This window comes from Electrophorus electricus, chromosome 12, assembly GCF_041902795.1.
Source record: "Electrophorus electricus isolate QZ-2024a chromosome 12, ASM4190279v1, whole genome shotgun sequence".
In the NCBI taxonomy this organism is placed as follows: Eukaryota; Metazoa; Chordata; class Actinopteri; order Gymnotiformes; family Gymnotidae; genus Electrophorus; species Electrophorus electricus.
This window is the reverse complement of record NC_137508.1, coordinates 13762005-13783311: the sequence shown is the minus strand read 5'-3', so window position 1 is coordinate 13783311 and position 21307 is coordinate 13762005. Positions and strand designations below refer to the sequence as shown.

At 43.0% G+C, this 21307-nt stretch overlaps 2 protein-coding genes across 4 annotated transcripts; one reads left to right on the top strand and one right to left on the bottom strand.

The window, feature by feature from the left end:
* Nucleotides 1-5484: 5484 nt before the first annotated feature.
* On the bottom strand, nucleotides 5485-12874 carry slc29a3 (solute carrier family 29 member 3). 3 transcript variants are annotated; one of them, XM_027023765.3, is made up of 7 exons: nucleotides 12665-12874; nucleotides 11648-11711; nucleotides 11147-11468; nucleotides 9732-9814; nucleotides 8995-9221; nucleotides 8737-8899; nucleotides 5485-7555 (listed from the first exon to the last, which is right to left on the bottom strand). In XM_027023765.3, the coding sequence occupies exons 3-7, from the start codon at nucleotides 11465-11467 to the stop codon at nucleotides 6913-6915; spliced, it is 1437 nt and encodes a 478-aa protein (XP_026879566.2). In that variant the 5' UTR covers nucleotide 11468; nucleotides 11648-11711; nucleotides 12665-12874; the 3' UTR covers nucleotides 5485-6912. The 3 variants fall into 3 exon arrangements, with proteins under 3 accessions (XP_026879566.2, XP_026879555.2, XP_026879560.2); XM_027023754.3 differs by having other exon boundaries at nucleotides 11648-11798; nucleotides 12665-12873; XM_027023759.3 differs by having other exon boundaries at nucleotides 11648-11749; nucleotides 12665-12873.
* A 2232-nt stretch (nucleotides 12875-15106) lies between these two features.
* On the top strand, nucleotides 15107-17385 carry c1d (C1D nuclear receptor corepressor). The gene is made up of 4 exons (XM_027022774.3): nucleotides 15107-15659; nucleotides 15857-15923; nucleotides 16010-16065; nucleotides 16436-17385. Exons 1-4 carry the CDS (start codon nucleotides 15525-15527, stop codon nucleotides 16703-16705), a joined length of 528 nt encoding a protein of 175 aa, XP_026878575.1. The 5' UTR covers nucleotides 15107-15524; the 3' UTR covers nucleotides 16706-17385.
* Nucleotides 17386-21307: the final 3922 nt, after the last annotated feature.

Here is a 21307-nt window from a genome sequence, read left to right as displayed (position 1 = left end):
TGACAAATCTGCAGCAACCGCATGATGCTGTCATGTCAATATGGATCAAAACCTCAGAGGAATATTTCCAGCACAGAGCTGAATCTATGCCAAAAAGAATTAAGGCAGTTCTGAAGATAAAAGTGGTTCCAACCCAATGCTAGCAAGGTGTACTTAATAAAGTTGCCTGTGAGTATGTGGAACAGAGATTGGCATACTGGATACAGATCATAAGCCTCTCGTAGCAGTCTTTAAAAATAACCTTCTGTGTGCTCCAAAACATCTCCTGAGCTGCAAAACTGTAACTCAAGCATAATCTACAGCCTGGGCCTGAAATATTTATTAGCAGCGCATTAAGATGAGCAATAACTTAACAAAATCAACAAATGTCACATACTGCAACAGAATGTGTGTGTTGAGGCAGCATTCGTGCATGCTGATTTTGCCAGACAGTTACACTCAGTGTAAAAGTCCTGTGAGAGTACTAGCTGTTCAGAGATGAACTGAATGTGCAACATGATGGGTTTTTCAGAGTGTACAGAAGCTAGTGTATTATTAATACACACAGAACTCTGAGAACGGAAATGTCATATCTCTGCCCCGACATTTGAAATGTAACAGGAAGGCAGAAGCTATTGCAATTATGAAATCAAAAAGGGACTGATTGTGCAACAGAGTTTGACTGGATGGTGCAGGTCTGTGACTACCCTGACTCCATTGGTAGAACACTAGGGATGCAAAGGTACATGGCATGTTGTCAATCCATTTGATACACCCTCTACAGTTCAATACAGCCATGTGAACAGCTGTATTACGATACGCCTGTAATTTTCCTATAATTCCGCAATTTTGCTTAATGCACTACAGACTACGTGTATGTTGTACATTCAGATTCACAGAACAACTCTGGAATCAGAATTTCCCTGAAGCCTCAGCCTAGCAGCGCTCTCTATGCAAATATAATCCTTGAGCCTATCAGCACTCTGTATGGAAATATGTGCTTGAGAAGAGAGAGGAAACTAAAAACAAATATTCTCTCAGCTCCAGTGTGACAATGGAGAGTGCTAGCAAGACAGAGAGAAACAAATTAGAAGAGACAAGGCCGTCTTTCAGCTCAGCTGTGTGGGAACATTTTGGATTTAGCAATTAATACTACGATGAGGGTAAGGAGATGCTAACAAACAAAGTACAGTCTGCAAGCGTTGCTTTGGCACTATCAACTACCTGAGTGGAAACACTTCCTCTACCATGATACTTCATTTAAGCCACCAACAACTGACTGTTCACTCTTTAATGAAAACAGAACAATCTCTCACTGCTGCCTTTAATTAACAATTTGAAAATTCATAGAAAAAGATTTGCATCCTTAATTCTTTATTTAATGACTCTGGATTTCAGCATTTGATTAAAAAAATTACATTGTGTTAGAATGTCCCTTCCTGCATTCATTTCAGAAGCAAAGTAATTCTATGAAACATCACAGAGAGCAATTGAAAAATGGACACAGACACCCTCTAAAGCTCTTTACACTGACAGTTGGACCTCCAGAGAGACTGAAAGCTACCTCACTGTGACTGTTCACTATCTCCTGGATTGGGAGATGAAGACTTATGTTTTCCGTGTCTCCTGTATGAGAGTCATACAAGTGCACACTAAATCCTAGAATTAATGAATACTGTGAATGAGTGGAAGTTAGAGGGACCACATATATCACAATCCCAGGCATCACAGATAATGAGCTAAACACTGTGAACAGCATCTGTGAAGCTGTTGGGTTTGGGTGCCACACTGGATGGTTTGCACACGTCCTGAACCTCGCAGCCAAGAGGCCCATCTTTCTCGATGCAATGTCCTGTCTCCTGGGGAAGGTCAGAAAACGGGTGACTTTTTTTACAAAAGCACCACTACTTTTGGAATACCATTCATGACATGCTAGAATGTTATGTACCAGCCATCTATTCAGCTGTATTGGACAAAGTTGTGAAGAAGTCGGTCAAAGACATAGCCATGCTGATTGACAGTGAACCGAAGATGGTAAAAGAACTCATTCAGCATCTCAAACCCCTGAAAATAATAATAACAACTTGCATTGGCAGTAAAACAAGTCATCAGTGATTCCCCCTATAAAGACAATGATTCTCAAATCCATGGCTCCAGGTCCTGAGGCAGTGCCATCATGAAAGACAGATATCACTCAGGACTTGGAGAGAAGATACCCAGACCCAGATGTTCTGAACTACCATCACAGAGAAACAGTCCTCAGTCCAAGGTTTAAATCTTTGCCTTTTCTAGATGAAGTCTGCTGTGACAGAATCTACAAGGATCTCATCAAAGAAATTGCGGTGCTTGAACATCAGATATTTTATCTATTTTTAAAAGATTTTTGTGAATTTATTATTATTAACAACAACAACAAGAATAAGCAGAATGTTTTCTATTTTTCTTACAGTTTTAAGCAGTGCAAACAGGGCTATCCTTAAAGGAACAAAATCCATCGTCAGAGTTATTTGGGGAGTCAGAGTTATTTGGGGAGTCAGAGTTATAAGTCAGCATTATTTGGGGAGTCAGCATTATAAGTCAGCGTTATTTGGGGAGGTTTTCAAAGCTGCAGAGCAGACCAAGCCCTTTTCTGAGGAGAAGGTCACCTCATTCAGGGCATATTGTCTTCATGTGGAAGCTTTTGTGTGTCAAAGGTTCAAAAAACAGCACCTCAGTGTCTTGGGAACCTCTGTTGACAGTTTTCTTCATCACAGGGGACATTGTAAGTGCAAGATCTTCTCGTCTTGCTTCAGAGAATGTTGGTGTTTATATTTGTTCAGAAGAAACTTTACATTTAATATTGCATAGACAAATATGTACCCTGTTTATTTAAAATAGAGAAGGCAAAGCACCTACAGGTTGTCAAAGCAAAGAAGTATTCTTAATTTGATCGTTTTTCTCCCATTCAATTTCATACAGTAGAAACAGAAGTCAGTCATGCTGCCATTTTTCTGAATGGAGTTGTTTTGTCCATAGGTAATACAAAGAGTTCATTGTTTAGTGGGTTAAACTGAAATCATATGACTACCATAGCCCAAAAACGGATAAAGACGTGGGCTCACGGTACTCTTGCATCCCTACAGAACACATGGCGTGGGGGGAAGGAGAGCAGCTCACACGACAGCAGCCTCCAGGATGCACCAACAGCAAACAGAGACTGCATGGAACACCACAGAGACAAAAACTCAGACCTACAGCCGAGCAGCGACAAGCTGCTGTCAAACTCTGTCCGTCAGTCGTGAACCCTGCAAAGAATGCGTTTATATGCAATAAAATACGGGCCCATAATCGGGTCATAAACTGTGAAAAACATATACTCTGCCAGTTGTTTTGATAGTATGAAAAATAGAGTTTGTTAAATTGACTTAATTGGATAGGGTTCGGGAAATTTCAGCCATGTGACTGACAAACTGTAGGTTAAAACTGAAAGAAAGGAAAATGTTATATTGTTAGTGACAACCTGTGTCTGTTAAAGTTACAGACCTCTGTTATCACGTAACATTATGTCATCAAGATGCGTCACATCGTGTTTAGAAATGACACAGTATTGTGAATCTGCTTGCATTATTTGTTTAGACACAACTGACACCTGAAAACTGATACCTGACAAGTGACACCTGAAAATTGACACCTGAACCCTGACACCTGACGCCTGACGACTCAGGCCTGACACCTGACACCTGACAACTGATTTCTTTTATTCTGATTCACCATACCTTAGTGGAACAAGACTGATGGCTGACAGTGATCCATGACGGCCACTGTAAATATGATTTTATTCTGTAAAATCTGCAGAAAAGACTTTAGTGTGTCTCACAGGAAAAATCTCACAGTAGGTAGCAAACAGTAGGCAGCGAATAGTGATACTGCAAAATCAGCAAAAAATACCTGCTGAACACCCCTCCCCCTGCATGCGGTTCCTTAATAATGTAGTTGCTGCTGGAAAGGCAACTCTCAGATCTCCATCCCTGCTTGCCTTTAAGGCCCATTGTCATTTTTAAATGGGCGCAAGCGAGTAGAGGGCACCAGATGACAACACAAAGAAAAAACACCCCGGGGACTCATCTGGCTGAGGACTTGTCCGGCTGAATCCCATAAAGTCAACAGGAGATGATATATATTCCTGCTCGGCAATCTGGCCTTCTGGCAAAAACATTACCGAGCTTTCCAGCTGAGAAATCCGGCATGCTCATGTCCCGTGCTGGGACATTATTGCGCACTGAAGCTGTTCTGAGAATAAGCTTGTTGGTCATTAGTTGCACATTTGCCCTCGGATCCATTGTTTACCGTTTGCTGCATTGATCCTATTCATGAGAATTATAATGTATAACCGACTGTGGACCTACCGCTGATCGTACATGCCTTGCTGCACATCTGTTGTTTCATACCTGCAGTTTTGCACTGTTTATTAGTTATTTCATTCATCTTCTCTGTGGTTAATATCACTGCACTTTACTGTCAGGTTACAGACTTGTGTATAAACAGTAGGGGGGCCAGATGTCTGGTTTTCCTGCTCCATGTCCTCGGTCTGGTAGAAGGCAGGGATTGGATCTATTTGTCGTCCTTGTTGAGTGAACTGGTAGTTGCTTCCCATTGATCAGTATTAGTTTTGCATGTTACTGGGTCACATCGGTGTCAAAGCGAATACCTTGTATCTTGTTGGTTTAAACTCACATACCTGCTAATGGCCGTTAGAATGACTGCAGCAGCATGAAAGTACCAAAAAGAAAAATGACTTCCATACTCAGTGGTTAGCTCATTCTTTCCTTTCGAGCAATAGGAAAGATTTGCATGGAATTTCATGCCTTCTGTGCAAAATATGCCAGAAATACTGCAAATAGGTCCCAGGTTTGCTTACTAAAGCTATTTACATTACAGATTTTTGGATCCAATTGGTCAACTGTTAGCTGGTTCAAAATGTTATGAATTTTCTGTTGTAGTGTCCCTGTCCAGCACAGGTCTTCCATTTAGGGGTTATTATATAAGTCTGTGCTTATGAATCCCACATCCAGTTCAGTCTATATTCCATCGTTAATCTTATTTTACTGAAACATATTAAAATATATCTTGAATACATCTTATTTTGTCTCTACTCCTGCAGAATTTCCCTCTGAGATTAGAGAAGTGATCCATCCATCCATTTCCTGGTACTGAATAGTTGTTTTCACGTGTGTTGCGTGGGACAAAGAGGTTTAAATTTAAAGTGAGATTCAGTGTCATTGGATGACCTTTTTGAGGGAGGGGCAGGCGGTTTGAATAATTTCATTATAACCATCATATAAAATAACTAAACAGATCTATAACCTTTGCATGAAGGTTGTATGTTTTAACTCGGGAGGGAAGAAAAAAACAAACAAACAAACCAACCAACCACACACAAATGAACAGTTCAAGCTGAAAATGAACCTAGACCTTGAAGACCTAGGTCCCCGCACTTTAAAATATAAACACTGAGACATTGTTGCATTTAAAAAAAAATAAAAAGTAGTTTAATACAAATGATTACATCTTTTTTCCCTTAATAAAAACTAATTCAAACCAAATTGATTTAGGATTACACTTAATTACAACAGGGTAAGATTAAGGAGTTTATTTGTTGTTCCTGTAAACAATAAGACAGACATGTGTTAACATGATCTGTGCTGCTGGAGGAGTTTGTCTCAAACGTGGTGGCCTCTGTTACTGCATGCAACACTACACACACCAATCTCCCTCATCCTGTGCTTGGTTCTCATGGTTTGGGGAGGCAGATGACCAAGAGCTCTGTAGTGTTTCCCAACAGGGCCTGGTTTCATACGAAGTATCAAAGGACAGTAATGAATATACACAGTGAAAAAAGGTGCTACATGAATTTCCAATTTGGAAAATGGAACTTAACCAGGCAAATTCCTTTTTGGAGACACTAGTCTCTGCCCATGTGCTGGGGTCTGGTCTCTTATTTGTTGGCATCTGTGAAGGAAATCAAATGCCAAAATATGCGTTTCTTTGGCAAGATTCCTACGCATGGAAAATTTTCCAAATGAACACTGTCTACAGCTTTGTTCATGCTGCTTAGGTGCAATATGCAACAGAATCTTAAAAATGATACAAATTTACAGATCCTACTGATTTTATACTTCTTTGCAACTTCTGCCAGATTTAACCAACAAGTCCCTTCATTTCAATCCCACACTATCCAAATCTTTCTCCAAAGCCCTTCCTTCCAAAGACACTTGGTGCTTAGTGTATAATTGTGTTGCATGCATGCTCAGAGAAAACCACCTCCCTGTAAAGACATTTCCTGATTGGTTAATAGACCCAGATCACGCATACATTTTTAACTGCTGAGACAAGATCAGTTACTGGGGCATTCCCCTCCCCACTCTGAGTAACATATATAAAAAGATTCAGTTACAGCAGCTTTAACTTGATGGGAAATTGGCTTTGATCTCATACCTGTGATCTTGAACAGAAATCTGTGCTGCTAAGCAAATAGCAAGTATGAAGCTTGTTATTCCCTAGAGTACATATATGTGATCTATAGGAACTCAAACAAGTTTTTGTGCAAAGGTTGTTCTATCAAAGATGTCTGCAGTCTTAATCATTATGTTTCAATGAAGAAACTAAAATCATACCTTACAAAAAAAAAAATTAAAATTCTTAAAAAAAAAAAAAAAAAAAAAAAAAAAAAAAAAAAAAAAAAGCACCCATTAAGAATAAATTAGCAATATTCTGTGCACGCATATCTTTGGCACTGAATGGGAGTACTTCCGTGTAGCTCCACGAAAAGCCCTGCATGTCCATCCTGCAAGATCATGTGAACACTGTAGCCCTTGGGCCAAACCAGGCCCTGCTAGCCAGTATGTCCGTGGCGGAATCTCCGCCCCCACGACCGCAACTGGCCTCGGCATGCAGTCAGATACAGTGAACCAAGAGGACAGAGAAGGCCGAGCCTACTGCCAGCCCCCCTGTTAGGAAGAAGGCCATGGCCACGCCTGCAGGCTCTGCAAGCTCGCGTGGGACCACCTTGGGCCCGTAGATCATGGGCAGCGTGCCGAGGTAGCCGTTGGAGAGACCCAGCAGCGAGATGAAGAGCACGGGGAAGAGGTCGTGAGAGAAGAGCACGGTGGTGAGGTGGTAGCGCGGCTGGTAGTTGCAGAGGATGAACAGGGGCACCAGGACGGTCCTGCAGAGGACCAAGGCGGGCAGGACCCGGCTGGTGGGACCCGGCACTTGCAGCCAGGCGGTCACCTGCCGCCCGCAGAAGTCCGCCACGTTGTACAGCAAGAAGCTGGTGAGCGGCACAAAGTAGGTGGTGGTCCACGGGGCGCCCGTGCCGCTGTCCACTGACTGGATGCCAGAGGACACGGCCGGGAAGATGGCGATGGAGATGAAGAAGACGTAGAAGACGTACAGGCCCAGCTTCCACGTCTTCCTCAGGATGGGACAGAGCGGGGGTACGGAGGGGACGGTCGGGGCAGCTGGGTGGCTGGACTCCGGAGAGGTGAGAGTTCCGTCAGGCACGACGGGACCAGGGTAGGCTGCCTCCATGTAGTACCTGTGGATGGAGTTCAGAAAAGAGGGTAACTATTACACCAGACCATCAGCTTAGCTGATATTACAGTCCCCCACTTAAACAGTGCTGATACACTGGGTCACTTCAAATATCAAAAGCAGTATTTCTATGCATACTGTGTGGTGCAATTTAAAATGTACAAAGCAACCCCATACTAAAACAACGTACACATCTCTCAAAAGTACTGAGGCAGCTCATCTACAACTTGACGAAATTCAGCCTGGAAGGAAACGGAGGTGGCTCGTCCGGCAGCTGGTTGGTGCCACTGACCCTTTTTTTGTGATGGATAAACCGCTTGTATATGGAAGTGTGAAGAAAACTGATTACTGGTTCTCTTTTTAGTGCATTTAGACATCAAGCATTTGATCCTTAGTGGAACCTTCAGCGTCTTTTAGATGGTGCCCCACAACTCACCGGCTAGACAGAATAGAACTGGGTATGGCTTTTAAAAATGTTGTATCCCCCTTCAAGCTTTCAGAGCAGACCAAATGAGGTTAAAGGCTCCACTGATAAGAAATTCAGTTTGAGCATTATCCAAGATCCCAATTGAGATTAAAAGTTTTTAAAAAAAATTTATTTAGCTGTACATCTTTTCTACTGTGCGAATCATAAAAATGCCTGTGAGGAACACTGGCACCCCCTGCTGTCCAGTGCTTATTGTCACATGTTAACATGCATGGCAACAGAGTGCTTCGAAAAAGTTTCTCCTTATTATGATGTGCTCATCTCAACTACGGCAGTGTCATGAAACTGTGGCTTCAGCTGACCACTGCTGGGTGAAACTCACTCTGACGGCAAATTCATACTTCCCCATTCTGTCATCATATTTGCTGAACCTCACTTTTCTTCCCTCCCTCTGACACACAGAGAGACGGTCTTTAAATCTGTAGCAAAGCGTGAACCGCAGACTAAGGTCAAGACCTTAAAAGGCACACAGTCACGGTCAGTCAGGATGTCATGTGGCCGGCCCGGGAACGTAAAACATACGGCCTTCCCAACACAGCAGTGAGAATCCATCCATGACCAACAGGATGGGACTTCAACACGAAGGACAGGCTTTCTCCAGCTCAAATACAACTAAATTTATCAGCTAGTCAGCAAAACCAGCGGTAGTAAATCTGGCACGCCACTGGCCAGCCGAGGGCAGGCTTCGGCTAGCAGACCTGCAGTAGGCCAGTCTGGGCAGCAGCAGGTACATGGCGATGCAGAGCAGGATGAAGACGTCGGCCGTGAGGAAGTAGACCAGCGCGCTGGTGCTCACGTCGCTCGCGGCGGCCAGGTCCACCACGGATGCCACGGCGCTCAGAGTGCCGCCCATCGCCTGCCCTACACATACAGGATAAAGTCCGTTACTCATCCGTTCTCGAACAGGCTTCACCGGCACGCAGGCCACCAGGACGGGAGTGTCGAGCCTGCGCTACCTGATATGAGCGCCTGCGAGATCTTCATGGGGAAGTGGCCGCTTATGCCAAACACGCTGCCACTGAAAACGTTGGAGGCGCCGGAGACCAGTGCCACGCTGGCCAGGGTCCCCGCGAAGAACTGCTCCCTGCAGCCAGACACATCCACCTCTACCAGCGCCGTGGTGAATACGAACACGACCAGGATCACAGCCAGGGAGCACAGGACCCGCATGTCAGCGGAAAGCCTGTGGACGCAGGCACATGCATGCAAAACAAGAGCATGTGACGTGACGTGTTCAATTCTATTTGGATCAGCCAACTGTAGTCAACACTAGACTACTCCCATACAATCCCTGCTATGTGCTCAGTTTTGCCTTCAAGAGTTCAGAATTGCCCGTTTACATCAGAATATTCACAAGGTGCATTATACTGAAAGGTTTGGATAAATGTGGAGTGTGGATAGGCAGGAATGTTAGTCAAGAAGGCCCTGGCATTGGTCAGCTGGCAGATAATGCTCTTTGTGCTGCCCAAAACCAGCAATGAGGAACTGAGAGCTTAATAAAAAAAGTTTTAATAAAGTCTTCATGAAAAAACTACGTATTTATTTTAAAATGCGCGCATCCCTGCTAGATTTCCAACTTTCAGATTATTAGCAGCATGGGACATCAGACCCTGGTACTTGGACCCTGTAAAAGAGTGTGCGAGGAGAGAAAACGCCGTGTTAAAGACTGGGAAGGATACCACGCGTGCAGCACCTGTTCACCAGGAGGTAGTTAAGGACCAGGCACAGCACTGAAGGAACGGTGGAGGCAATGGCCAGGTAGCTCTCAAAGTAATCCTGCCAAGAGAGAAGAGGGAGGAGGTCACTTAGTCAAAGTCGGAGACGAAGTAGCGAACTGGACGCATGCAAACGCACTCCTGACTCGCAACACAGCCCGTCCCCCTGTTCTGCTCTCTGCTGTGCCTACAAAGCGCTGCAGTTTGTGCAGACAAACGTGGAAGTGAAAGTGTGAGCAGAGGAGAAAAAAAAAAAAAACAACCAAAAAAAACCCCCCCAAAATCCTAATAGCCAAATTGCTTGGTAACGCCCAACATGCTGTGGCATCACGAGGAGAAGCGGCACGCCGACGAGGAGCACGGCACCCGCAAACACCGTGGGAAACCTCCGTACTCGGGCCTGATCAACCTTTCAGATCAGACACTCCAGCTGAGTATGCGATAGGAACTGAGTCACTGTCCTTTCATCTCACCCCACGCCCCTCGAGACTTGGATCTCGGCTTCAACTTGAGGTGAATGATTTAATAGACTTGAATTCATATGTTTTTATGTACATACAACACGTGAGCTGCTTTTCAAATGTCAAGTGCACTGATACACAGTTAACGTAATAAGTGTAGGAGAGTATTAGAGGGATTTGTGCCAAGTTGGTTCAAGCATACGTGAATAAACCCACCACTATGAAGGTTAGTTTTGTAGTGGTTTTGTTAGTTTTGTTATTTTACCATTTAAATGGTTAGTCTTGGTGCAGATTGTTAGATTAAAAGCTGTGTGTCCATGCTATAGTTTGACATGACTGTCAGTAATCAAACAGACTCAACTTTCAGCGTGTATTGATGTAACTTTCTATTGACTCCGATATATTTGCATATATGGTCACGCGTTTGCTCCTTGCCTCACTAAAACAAACACTCACACTGATCTGTTTAGAAGTTTGCCTTCATAAAAAGGTCTGTTTGCAAGTCAGCACAGAGACAATGGGAGGTCCAAGACAAACTCATGGTGTGTTTTAAGAATGCACCTCTATCCACCACAGACCTACAGAAACGTAGCCAGACACACGCTAACACAGGGCTAAACAAGGATGTACGTTAATAATTGCCTACCGGAACATGATACAGCAACTCAGCAAATTCCAGATGACCGTGCCCTATTTAAACCACTGAGACATGGTTTGACACAGGCCTACATATCCAAACTAGATGACCTAAAAAAAAATGTGTTTATCTACTCAATTCACTCAATGTGTCCAGATCACTTGTGGATGAAAGTTTACTTTGCCCATGTTAAGCCACGGTTACTGGTTAGTTGGTTGGTTTAAGAATAAGAAACAAGAGAGTCGTCACAGCATAATGAAGACCGACCCCCACCCGCGCGTGTTCCGGCACTCACGCTGAGATCGGAGTGCAGCTCCTGGACTGCTGAGCTGGAGCTGTTGCTCAGCTTGTAGAGCCAGTAGTGCTTGGCTGTGACGAAGAAGTTCCAGGGCAGGAGCGAGCCGATGCCCAGCAGGAAGAAGATGACGTACACCAGGTTGTAGGAGTCACGCGGCCTGTGGCGGGAGCTCAGCGGCTGTATCAGGGGCACATCCTCCATATCCTCCTCCTCCTCCTCCTCCTCCTCAGCTTTGACCTCCGACTTCCTATCGGAAGAAGGGGAGGAGTGGGGGACAGAGACATGGGTGGAGATCCCGTTGGCCTGCGGGTGCTCCATACTGTGAGATGAACGAGAGAGTGAGGAGGAAGGAGGGATAGAAAATGGATGGGGTGATAAACAGAATCCAAATAAAGAGACTGGAAGAAAGCCCAGCACACTCCCCTACTGAACTGCATCAGTGGTTGCAGTGTAAAAACAAATAAATAAAAACACATACAAGTACAGTTACTCAATTACCTGGAGTCTGTAGCTTCTCCTCTACTGATCCTAAGATGTGAATGCTGCAGGTCCCACTCTCATTCTGAAAGGCCAGTCAGGAGAAGGGGACAGCATGAGGTTCTGCCAACAAGAGCCACACCACAAGACTTCCAGTGTCACTCAAAAGGTTCTGAGGCAGAGAGAGAGTGGGGAAACACCCATACAAGAAGCATTATTTGCCACACCCATATGCTACGGGCTGCTGCCAGCTACTCTCATGACTTCTGAGAAGGCATCAGGCTCCAAGAGGATCTGTACAAACTAACACCTAACTGAATTATAAACAAAAGTAGCAAGAATGCAAAGGAATCAGAAAATGAGTCTACAAACCACATCAGTCTTTACACAGTTAGACTAAAATTCCAGCTGTAATTGTAGGATGAGCCAACAGGCTATAATAAAAGTTGTGAGCCCTAGAGAGACAGGTAACAGGCAGACTGGTAAAGCAGGTCTCAAGTTACAGTTATGTAGTAACCGTAACCACCAGACAACACCACCTACAATAGCACATGATTTAAAGGGAAGTGTTTCAAAACTTCCAAGTAAGCTTCCACTACACTTCCATGGCAGTGTAGTCATCAAGATCTACAAGTCGATGGTTAGGGTTAAAAAGGATTCATTAAAGCATCCAAAACTGAATCTGAAGGTCACGATTACTGGCCCAATATTCCAAACACTGTTTTTAAAAAATGCAAAAAAGTATGGAGTGTTATAGACATCTAGAATGGTTAGAACATCAACTAGCCAAATACCACATTGAATAGCTATCGTCCAGGGAGCAAGACCAAAAGGATATAAATACAAATAACATGTTCAAAAATAACCGGGCTCAGCAAACAAGCCCATTTTCAAATGACATTAGCCAACATTTAGGTCTCAGAGATGAAATGAGCCAAAACCATGAACCAAAAGTGTTCCAACAGCTGAATCGTCGGCGACGATCGTTCTTAACACAATTAACTTTAGAGAGCTAGGTTAGGTACTTTAATTACCCACCGATGTCTTGACGTGAATTATTTTCCTCTCGTTTCATCTCCGGGTGAATTGGAGAATTTATCAAATAATGAAATCATACTGGTTTAGGTGATTACTTTACATATTTGACTTGTCTAACTAGAGTCAATAAAAAATCGAATCCGAGAACTACTTTTCTCCGTTTCCCCGACTGAAGAATGCCCATGACTCATTTTCAAGTTAAAAGTTCGGTAGCAGAACAAAAGACACGGAATTCAAGTCACCAGTGCAATCCAGCTACTTCCTATATAAACGAATTTGTTATTGGCACTAACAACAAAAAAATTCTAAAACGGAAACTTTTCAATATATCTATAATTTGTTTAAAAAACATGTCTTATTTTCTAAACAGCTAATGAAATACTTTTACAATTTCTAAAATGCATACAATAACATTACATTATATCTATCCAGGTCACTCCTCCTGATTAGAGGTCACGGTCCCAAGTGCTACCCTTATACATTCTCTCTATTCCTAATTTCAATTCATGGTTTTCTCCTACTTTAAATCTCCTTTTTTTTTTAAATCAAGTCAAAATGTATTTAATATAGCAGTGTTTTTTTTAGATTTTTTTTTTAACACAACGTCACAAAGCAGCTTTACAAATGTATCTGTCCAGATTCCACGTGAGTAAGCTGAAGGCAACAGTAGCAAGGAAAAACTCACATAGCAGGACTGAGGAAGAAACCCTTGGAGGACCAAGACTCAAGAGGGAACCCATCCTCCATTGGGTGGCTCAGCAATAACCAGTCCATGTTTTATTAAATTATTTTTATCCAAGTAACCACTTCAGCATAGATGTGGAGCCTCAGTTACTCTAGGGGGTCTAGGATGGGTGGACCGTTTCTGAGATGGCAGCATAAGATCACCTACTGGAAACATCTGCTCCTCCACAGGTGAAACTGGTACATTTTCTAGATGCTTTGGATGTTTCCATCATTTGGGACAGCCGCATCTCTTACCGCTGTTGTTCTTCCACCATCAAGTCAGTGCCATACCATTTGTTAATCTATCTAATTCTGGATGTCCCACAGGACGTCTACCCTCACTGGCCACTTTATTATCTACACATTGGTATAACCAAGCTGAATCCTCTTTTGCCTACTTAATTCTTCATGGCACTGATTTATCAAGCTGTTGGAAACATTCCTCTGAGATTATGAATCATATTGACATGACAGCATCACACAGTTGCTGTAGATTTCCTGGCTGCACATCCATGACGGAAATCTCCCGTTCCACCAAATCCCAAAGGTGCTCCATTGGATTGGGATTCAATGCACAGTGCGCTCATTCTCATGATCAAGAAACCAGTTTGAGATGATTGGGGCCTCGTGATATGGTGCAGTATCCTGCTGGATATAGCCATCAGGAGGAGGATGCACTGTGGACCTGCAGGGATGGACATAGTCAGCAACAATAGTAATTGGTATTAAAGGGCCCAAAGTATGCCAAGAAACTATCCCCACACCAATACACCAGTGACACCAGCCTGAACTGTTGATATGAGGCAAGATGAAGTCATGCTTTAATGCATTTATGTAAAATTCTGACCCTACCATCCAATTGTGGCAACAGAAACCAAGAGTCCTCAGATCATGCAACATTTTTCCAGTCTTGGCCCAGTTTTGGTGATCCTCTGCAAACTGTATCCTCAGTTACCGGTTCTTAGCTGACAAGAGTGGTACCTGGTGTGGTACTCTAGTGCTGTAGCCCATCTGCTTCAAGTTTGATGTGTTGCGTGTTCAGAGATGCTTTTTTGCCAACCTCAGTTGTTACTGATGGCTTCCTGTCAGCTTGTACCAGTCATTCCATTCTCCTCTGACCTCTGACATCAATGAACATTTCTGCCCTGAGAACTGCCACTCACTGATTATTTTCTCTTTTTTGGGGGGGAAGTACCATTCTCTCTAATTTCTAGAGATGGTTGTACGTGAGAATCCCAGTAGGTCAGTAGTTTCTGAAATACCAGCCCTTCTAGCACTAATAACCTTATCACGTTCAATGTCTTCTCCATTCTGAACCTCAGCAGATCGTCTTTACTATGGATGCATGCCTAAATGAATTGAGTTGCTGTAATATGATTGGCTGATTAGATATTTGCATTAATGAGCAGTTGAACAGGTGTACCTAATAAAGTAGCCATTGAGTATGTATAGATATAATATTAGAATACAGCAAAAACTGTTAATTAAACTCTTACTGTATACAAACAACTAGATGGGCAGCAAAAAAAACCTAATAGTAAACAAAGAACTTAATTTGTCATATCTGTAAATTTGTATTTTAAATTTTAAAAATTATTATTGTTATTATTAGAGCAACAATTTAAAAAAAATTGAAAAACTACTTTGCCGTTTTTCAACTACCTTTATTTTGAAATAAAGATAACCCGGCAGGACATGGTTTCTTGTTATTTTTTCTAGCTTCACAAATGTGTTTTTGACGATAAAGCTCGCTGAGAGGTACTTAGCTAGCTAGGTTAAAGCGTTTAACTGTTCTCTTTTTTTGTCTTTGAGTAAACCAATTAATCGTTAAAGAGGGGGGGGGGATAGGTTAGTTGTTTAACTTGTACAGGTGGTCTTCAACATCTTCCCCCCCATACAGTACTCGCTGTGAACTGACAGCACTGCAATTTGAAACACGTGTAAACTTCTTGCAACGTTTAGCAAACTAGCTAGCGGTAGCGTTACCGTCGCCTTGTTTCGAACCGTCTCTAGCTAGGGAGTGAGCAGCCCGACAACTTGTCTTGTTTGGCGAGCCATATAGTCGTCTACATTATTGAGCTATAGAGAGCTCAAGAGGTTTTTTTCCCCCCCCATTCATCTTTGCTTTCAGATTATGGCAGATGAAGGGTCTGTGGAGGATTATCCGTCGGAGATCGAAGAGTACCTTACTGGTTTCGAGTTTTCCTTGAGCTCTGTCCAAAATGTGATCCAAACCCTTATGTCTGTGTCAAAGGGCGACCACGTAAAGGTAAACGACAGTGCACATACATGTCAACAAGCTGCATTGCAGAAAGATACACGTATGACTTTTCACTCTTACAAATGGCAACATGAAACAATTTCTGAAAATCGTTTCTCAAGTCAAAGCATCAGTCTGAATGATTAGTTAGCTAGCTAGCTATAGCTTTCGGCAGTATTTAATTGTTGAGTGCTTCTTGGTTCTAGCTTGACCCACTTGAACAAGCCAAATTGGATCTGATGTCTGCATACACCATCAACTCACTGTTTTGGAGTAAGTATTTTGGCAGTGTAACATAATGTTGCAGCAAGGTTAATGTTAAGACTTGGTTTAAGATTTGACACATTTTTCTTTTATAGTGTATTTAGTGACACAAGGAGTGAATCCAAAAGAACATGGAATCAAGCAAGAATTGGTAAGATAAGATGTAAGGTTCTTCAAGAGGGTAGTGGTAGCCCAGTGGTTAAGGTATTTGACTTGTAATCAGAAGGTTTCTGTTTCAAGCCCCCCACTGCCAAGTTACCACTGTTGAGCCCCTGAGCAAGGCCCTTAACCCTCATTTGCTCAAGTTGTACTCAATCATAATTGTAAGTTGCTTTGGATAAGAGCATCAGCTAAATGCTGTAAATGTAATAATAGTGCCTCTGCTCAATAGTTCCTTTTCTGAGTAAATTGAGTGGCCTGAGTGCAACTTTAAGGGCACCCACCGTAGTAGTCTAGTCTCCAAACCTCAAAAGTCCAGAAATAATGCTGCTTTTTTCATCCACTGATTTTAAACGTTTCAGGAGAGGATCCGAACATATATGAACAGGGTGAAGGAAATGGCAGATAAGAAGAAGGCGGCTCGCCTGGACAAAGGCGCAGCGTCACGGTTTGTGAGGAGTGCCCTGTGGGACGCGGAGGAAGCCAAAGCCAAGAGCGGCACAAAGCGGCCCAGCAAAGCCAAGGATGACCCACAGCAGGCCAGCAAAGCCAAGGGCGGTAAACAGAAACCCAGTAAAGCCAAGGGTGATCCACATCGGCCCAGCAAAGCCAAGCAGCGTAAGCTGAGCTGAGGGACACTTAAAAAAAAACAAAAAAAACAAAAAAACCTTGCTTCATAATGGAAATTTGGGTAATACTTGGCTATTGTCAGGATGTTTGGTTTTATGACTAACAAGATTGTCCTATGATTTCAGTGTAGACTACATTCAGCATGTATTTTGCACCTACATTCATGGGCTGCTGTTTGTTAGGTCCCCTTTTCTTCTAGGTGCATTTGATGGGTTTACAGTTCAAGACTGTAGTCCATCTGTTTCCATGCAAAATTTATCAGGCACTCTCCACTCAATTTATCGCTGGTCAGTTTATAAAAGTGGGCCTCCTCACAGGATGCTACTTGTGTGATGGACCGTTCTCATAAAGCCAGTGGTCATACTAATGTTCTTGTGAGTATTGCACTGGTATGGGAGCATGGGGCACATTACAGGTGGAGCGCTAAGAGCCGCTGTCGGGTAGGGAGGCCAAGAGCGCCCCTGTGGTCAGACACTGACCACTGATCAGCTCTTGGGGGATGGCTATTAGAAATTGTGCATGAAAATAGATGTGTAAAAGCCTCTTGTACACATTGTAGTTTGCAGTCAATTAAGTGGTGAGTGTAGATGTTCCATACAGAATAATGTTTACTACAGTATATTATTTAAACTGCGTTCTCCATTCATTAAAAAATAAATGCAAGTGATGGATTAACAACTGATTTATTTGCAAGTTATTTCATTTTCCATTTAAAGTTTATACATTTTAAAAGGTATTTAAGTGGCTTGCTCACTGGGGGCTCAGAGTCAGACAAGTGAAAAGCTGCTTTGTGACAGGCTGTTGTAAAAAACAAAACAAAAAAAACAACACTATATACATTTTTCTGCTTTTTTGAGGTTTTACATACAGGCCAAAATCAGGAGGTGGTCTTCTGACAATGTGCTTACTGTTGTCAGTGAGTGCTGTAACAACTTAAACCCCTGCTTGTCAGAAGTTTTCTAGCTTCTCATTTGTTGACCTCTAAGAACACACATGCCTGTTCATAAATGTTTACACTGTTGGGAGTGGCATTTTCACACAGGTGTGCTGCAGGTAATCTATCACTGGTTTTATTCAACTGTTTATCAAGGAACTACAGGTGCAGCTCAATTTGAATATCATAAGTTCAGTTTTGTTCATAATTTAATTCAAAAAGGTTAATTGTGTTATATTCATTACATGTAAAGTGACATTTCAGGCCTTTTTGTTTTACTTTTGTTCAGCATGGCTTATAGCTCACAAAAATGTAAAAATCCAGTATCTAAAATTGCAATATTTCATGAGGTCAAACAGAAAAGGATACACAATACAGGTGTCCAACATCTGACAAGTATGTACATTTATACACATAGTACCTGGTTGGGACTCCTTTACTGTGAATTGCTGCATTGATGTGGTGTGGCATGGAGGCAATCCATTTCTGGCCCTGCTGAGATGTTACTGAAGCCCACCGTGCTTTGATAGTAGCCTTCAGCTCATCTGTATTGTGGAGTCAAGTGTTTCTAATCTTCCTCTTTACAATACCTCATAGATTCTATGCTGTTCAGGTCTGAAGAGTTTGCTGGCCAATCAAGCATAGTAATATCATGGTTAGCAAGGCATTTGATGAGTAGTTTTGGCACTATGGGCAGGTGCTAAGTCCTGGAGAAGGAAATTTGCATCTCCATAAAGCTTGTCAGCAGATGGAAGCATGAAGTGCTCTATAATCACCTGCTTGATAGCTGTGTTGAGTTTGGACTTGGGGAAAGTACAGCAGACCAACACCAGCAGCTCATGGAGCATCACAGGCTGCAGAAACCTCACACTGGACTTCAGACACCTTGGATTGCCTGTCTCTCCACTCTTCCTCCAAACTCTAAGATGATTCGGTTCTTTTTCCTCCTCAGTCCAGGTAAGATGCTGCTGACATTGTCTGGTTCAGGATTGGCTTGACATTAGGAGTGTAGCCCGGTTCCTGAACACGTCTGTGCGTCGACGCTCTTGATGCACTGACGCCAGCCTCAGTCCATGCTGTGAAACTCTCCCAAGTTCATGAATGGACTTTTCTTAACAGTCCTCTTAAGGCTGTGGTGATCCCTGTTGCTTGCACACCTTTTCCTCCCCTGTTTTCTCTTTCCACTCAACTTTCCATTAATATGGTTTGATGCAGCACTTTGCAAACAATCAGCCTGAAATAAATTGGGAACAAAAATGAACTTATTCACAAAATTCTATTTTTTTTTTAATGCACCTGTATACAGCAACCATCATATAACTCCTACCCAAATATCTCTCCTGCAGGTTGTATTTTTGATTCAGTTCAACTCAAATGTATTTGTATAGCACTTTTTACAAGGTGGTGTCACAAAGCAGTTTTACAGAAATCATATATACAAAGGATCTGGATTTAGGTAGCTACCGAGCAACCAAGGTGAATGGAAAGGAAAAACTCGTTGAGAGCGTGAGGAAGAACCCTTGACATGAAGGCACAGAAGGGGATCCCATCCTCCTGAACGGCACCAGATTTTGCTTTTTACTTGTAATATAAAATTTATGAGTAATTTATAAGTCTGCATAGTAAACAACTAAACACATTCTAGCAGGTGATCCAATGGCAGTGGTCATGGGCTCTTCATTAAAGTCTCCCTGGCACCCAGGAAACGTTTTTGTTCTTTTCAGAACAGTAGATAGAACATGCAGATTAACCAATTAGGTTGTTGGGCAGACATATGAGCATAATACCCCCCTGCCCTTGCTGATCACACTGCTTTGTTCAGAGATGTCTTTCAGCCTACCCGAACAAGTGTTGTGCTCTTAGTACGTACTGGGTAAAGATATATCTTTGAAGATACATCTATTTTTGTGACCATATGTTCTTAGAAGTTATAAATGAAAGTTTGGGTAAGGCTAACCTAAATATGCTTGTATCAGAAGTAATACGTTTTTGCTTTTTATATGATTTTTAAAATACCTTTGGGGAAATATACGTAACATGATTTGACAGTATTTAGGCAAGTCATCGCCTGACCAGCAGAGGGCAGCGCTGCGTACATAATTCCATTTCGTTCTCGACGTATTGGCATTGGCTCTTACATTCGTCTACAGTCTTTCCCGCAAATACGCATCGAGTGAAGTTTAATGTGTTTGGAAAGTCTTTGAAAGGCAGTTGTGAAGTGGAAGGAGCCTGGAAAATTGGAGGGTCTGTGGGACTAATTAAAAGTGCGGTGGAGGAGCGATTCATAATGGCTATTGTTGGCATTGCTTCAGGGTTTAATTAAACAGCTTCCTGTCTAATGATGTGAGGTCGGTCTTAAAGCCTTTTGGAGGTGGCAACTGAACAAAAGAAATTCCGACACTTGTAACAGGAGGTCGGTCAGGACGTTTGAGAATGATGGATAAATTGCCGTCCACCTGCACAGTGCTAGTAGAAGATGAGGTGGTCCTGACAGGGTAGCTGTGACGGAGCAGAGGCATCAGCTAACACTTTTTTTTTTTTTTTTTTGACGTAAACTACATTTAGATGCACTTCTGTTATACAACTCCTTATTCTTCTAGTTTGTTTATTTTTGGAATGAAAGGTATCCCTTACGTTGCCTATTTTTTAGCCAAAATATACAAACCCAGCTCTTGGCAACCGTACTCTTCCTGACAGCATAGGGAGCCTCGCGCGTGTCTCTCTGGTTTGCTGCCCTTTGCCTTATTTCTCTCCCATTGGTTTGGCGAAGTGCTGATGGAAGCAGGCCATGCTGTGAGACACACTGATGGCTTTCTGGTTTGGGGTCAGTGCGCAGAGACCGGCACTGATGGCGCAGTCAGAGACACTGGATATGAGCACAGGGGAAATGTGCTCCAGAGCCGGGGGAGAAACGACACAGCCTGCGTGGGGAGAAAGAATACAGATCGGGTTCTTTAAGTAAGGACTTCCTACCCCTTCCTCTCTGTCTAACCACCACCCATGACCTCACTGGTGATAGCTCTGGCTCTAAATAAATGCGCTGGAGGCTGGGCCCCAGTGGGGGTGGGAGGGTTGGTCCCACCATGAATGATGGAGTTGGGCTTGGCCCGGGGCTGTTTACACTAGTGCTCCTGACAGTCTCCCCCCCCTCATTTGTGCCACCTTCCATTCACCTTGCCGTGTGCCGTTGGCTAGATTCATCAAGATAAGTGTCTTTTATTTGCCCTCGGCCAGCAGTGTGGGACAAATTGCACTTTTGAAAGTCAGTCTCTGCCAGGAGCCTCTCGCTATGGAAGTCTGGGAGGATTTTCCTTATTTTTCCTGCTTCTCTCTCTCTCTCTCTCTCTCTCTCTCCTGCTTTCTTCCCCCGTATTGGAATGAAATTACACCATGCCGAAAGCTTGCGAGAATCAGGCATGTGTTCACCACTTTGCTAGTGGGCCAATTTATCTCCTATGGACACACTCCTGCAATGTCTCTGCAGAGTCACAGTGCTGCAGATCTGTTTTACTTCTCCTTTAATACCTTCACTACATAACCTTGTGGAACTGGAGTGAATTGCATAACACTCATCTGTAAACAATATTCCAGGCACATCTACTAAGCACTGCTCAGTTCTGATGGCTACTGAGCTTTCCACAACTCTCTTCCCAGACCTTTTTCCTGCAAG

Excerpts from the sequence above, each read along its gene's own strand:
- c1d (XM_027022774.3), top strand. The coding sequence starts at position 15,525 with ATGGCAGATGAAGGGTCTGTGGAGGATTATCCGTCGGAGATCGAAGAG. Across the intron at positions 15,924-16,009 it reads CATCAACTCACTGTTTTGGA|TGTATTTAGTGACACAAGGA; the intron begins GTAAGTATTTTG and ends TTTCTTTTATAG. Across the intron at positions 16,066-16,435 it reads ATGGAATCAAGCAAGAATTG|GAGAGGATCCGAACATATAT; the intron begins GTAAGATAAGAT and ends TAAACGTTTCAG.
- slc29a3 (XM_027023765.3), bottom strand. The coding sequence starts at position 11,467 with ATGGAGCACCCGCAGGCCAACGGGATCTCCACCCATGTCTCTGTCCCC. Across the intron at positions 9,815-11,146 it reads AGCTGCACTCCGATCTCAGC|GATTACTTTGAGAGCTACCT; the intron begins GTGAGTGCCGGA and ends CTCTCTTGGCAG. Across the intron at positions 9,222-9,731 it reads AACTACCTCCTGGTGAACAG|GCTTTCCGCTGACATGCGGG; the intron begins GTGCTGCACGCG and ends CTGCGTCCACAG.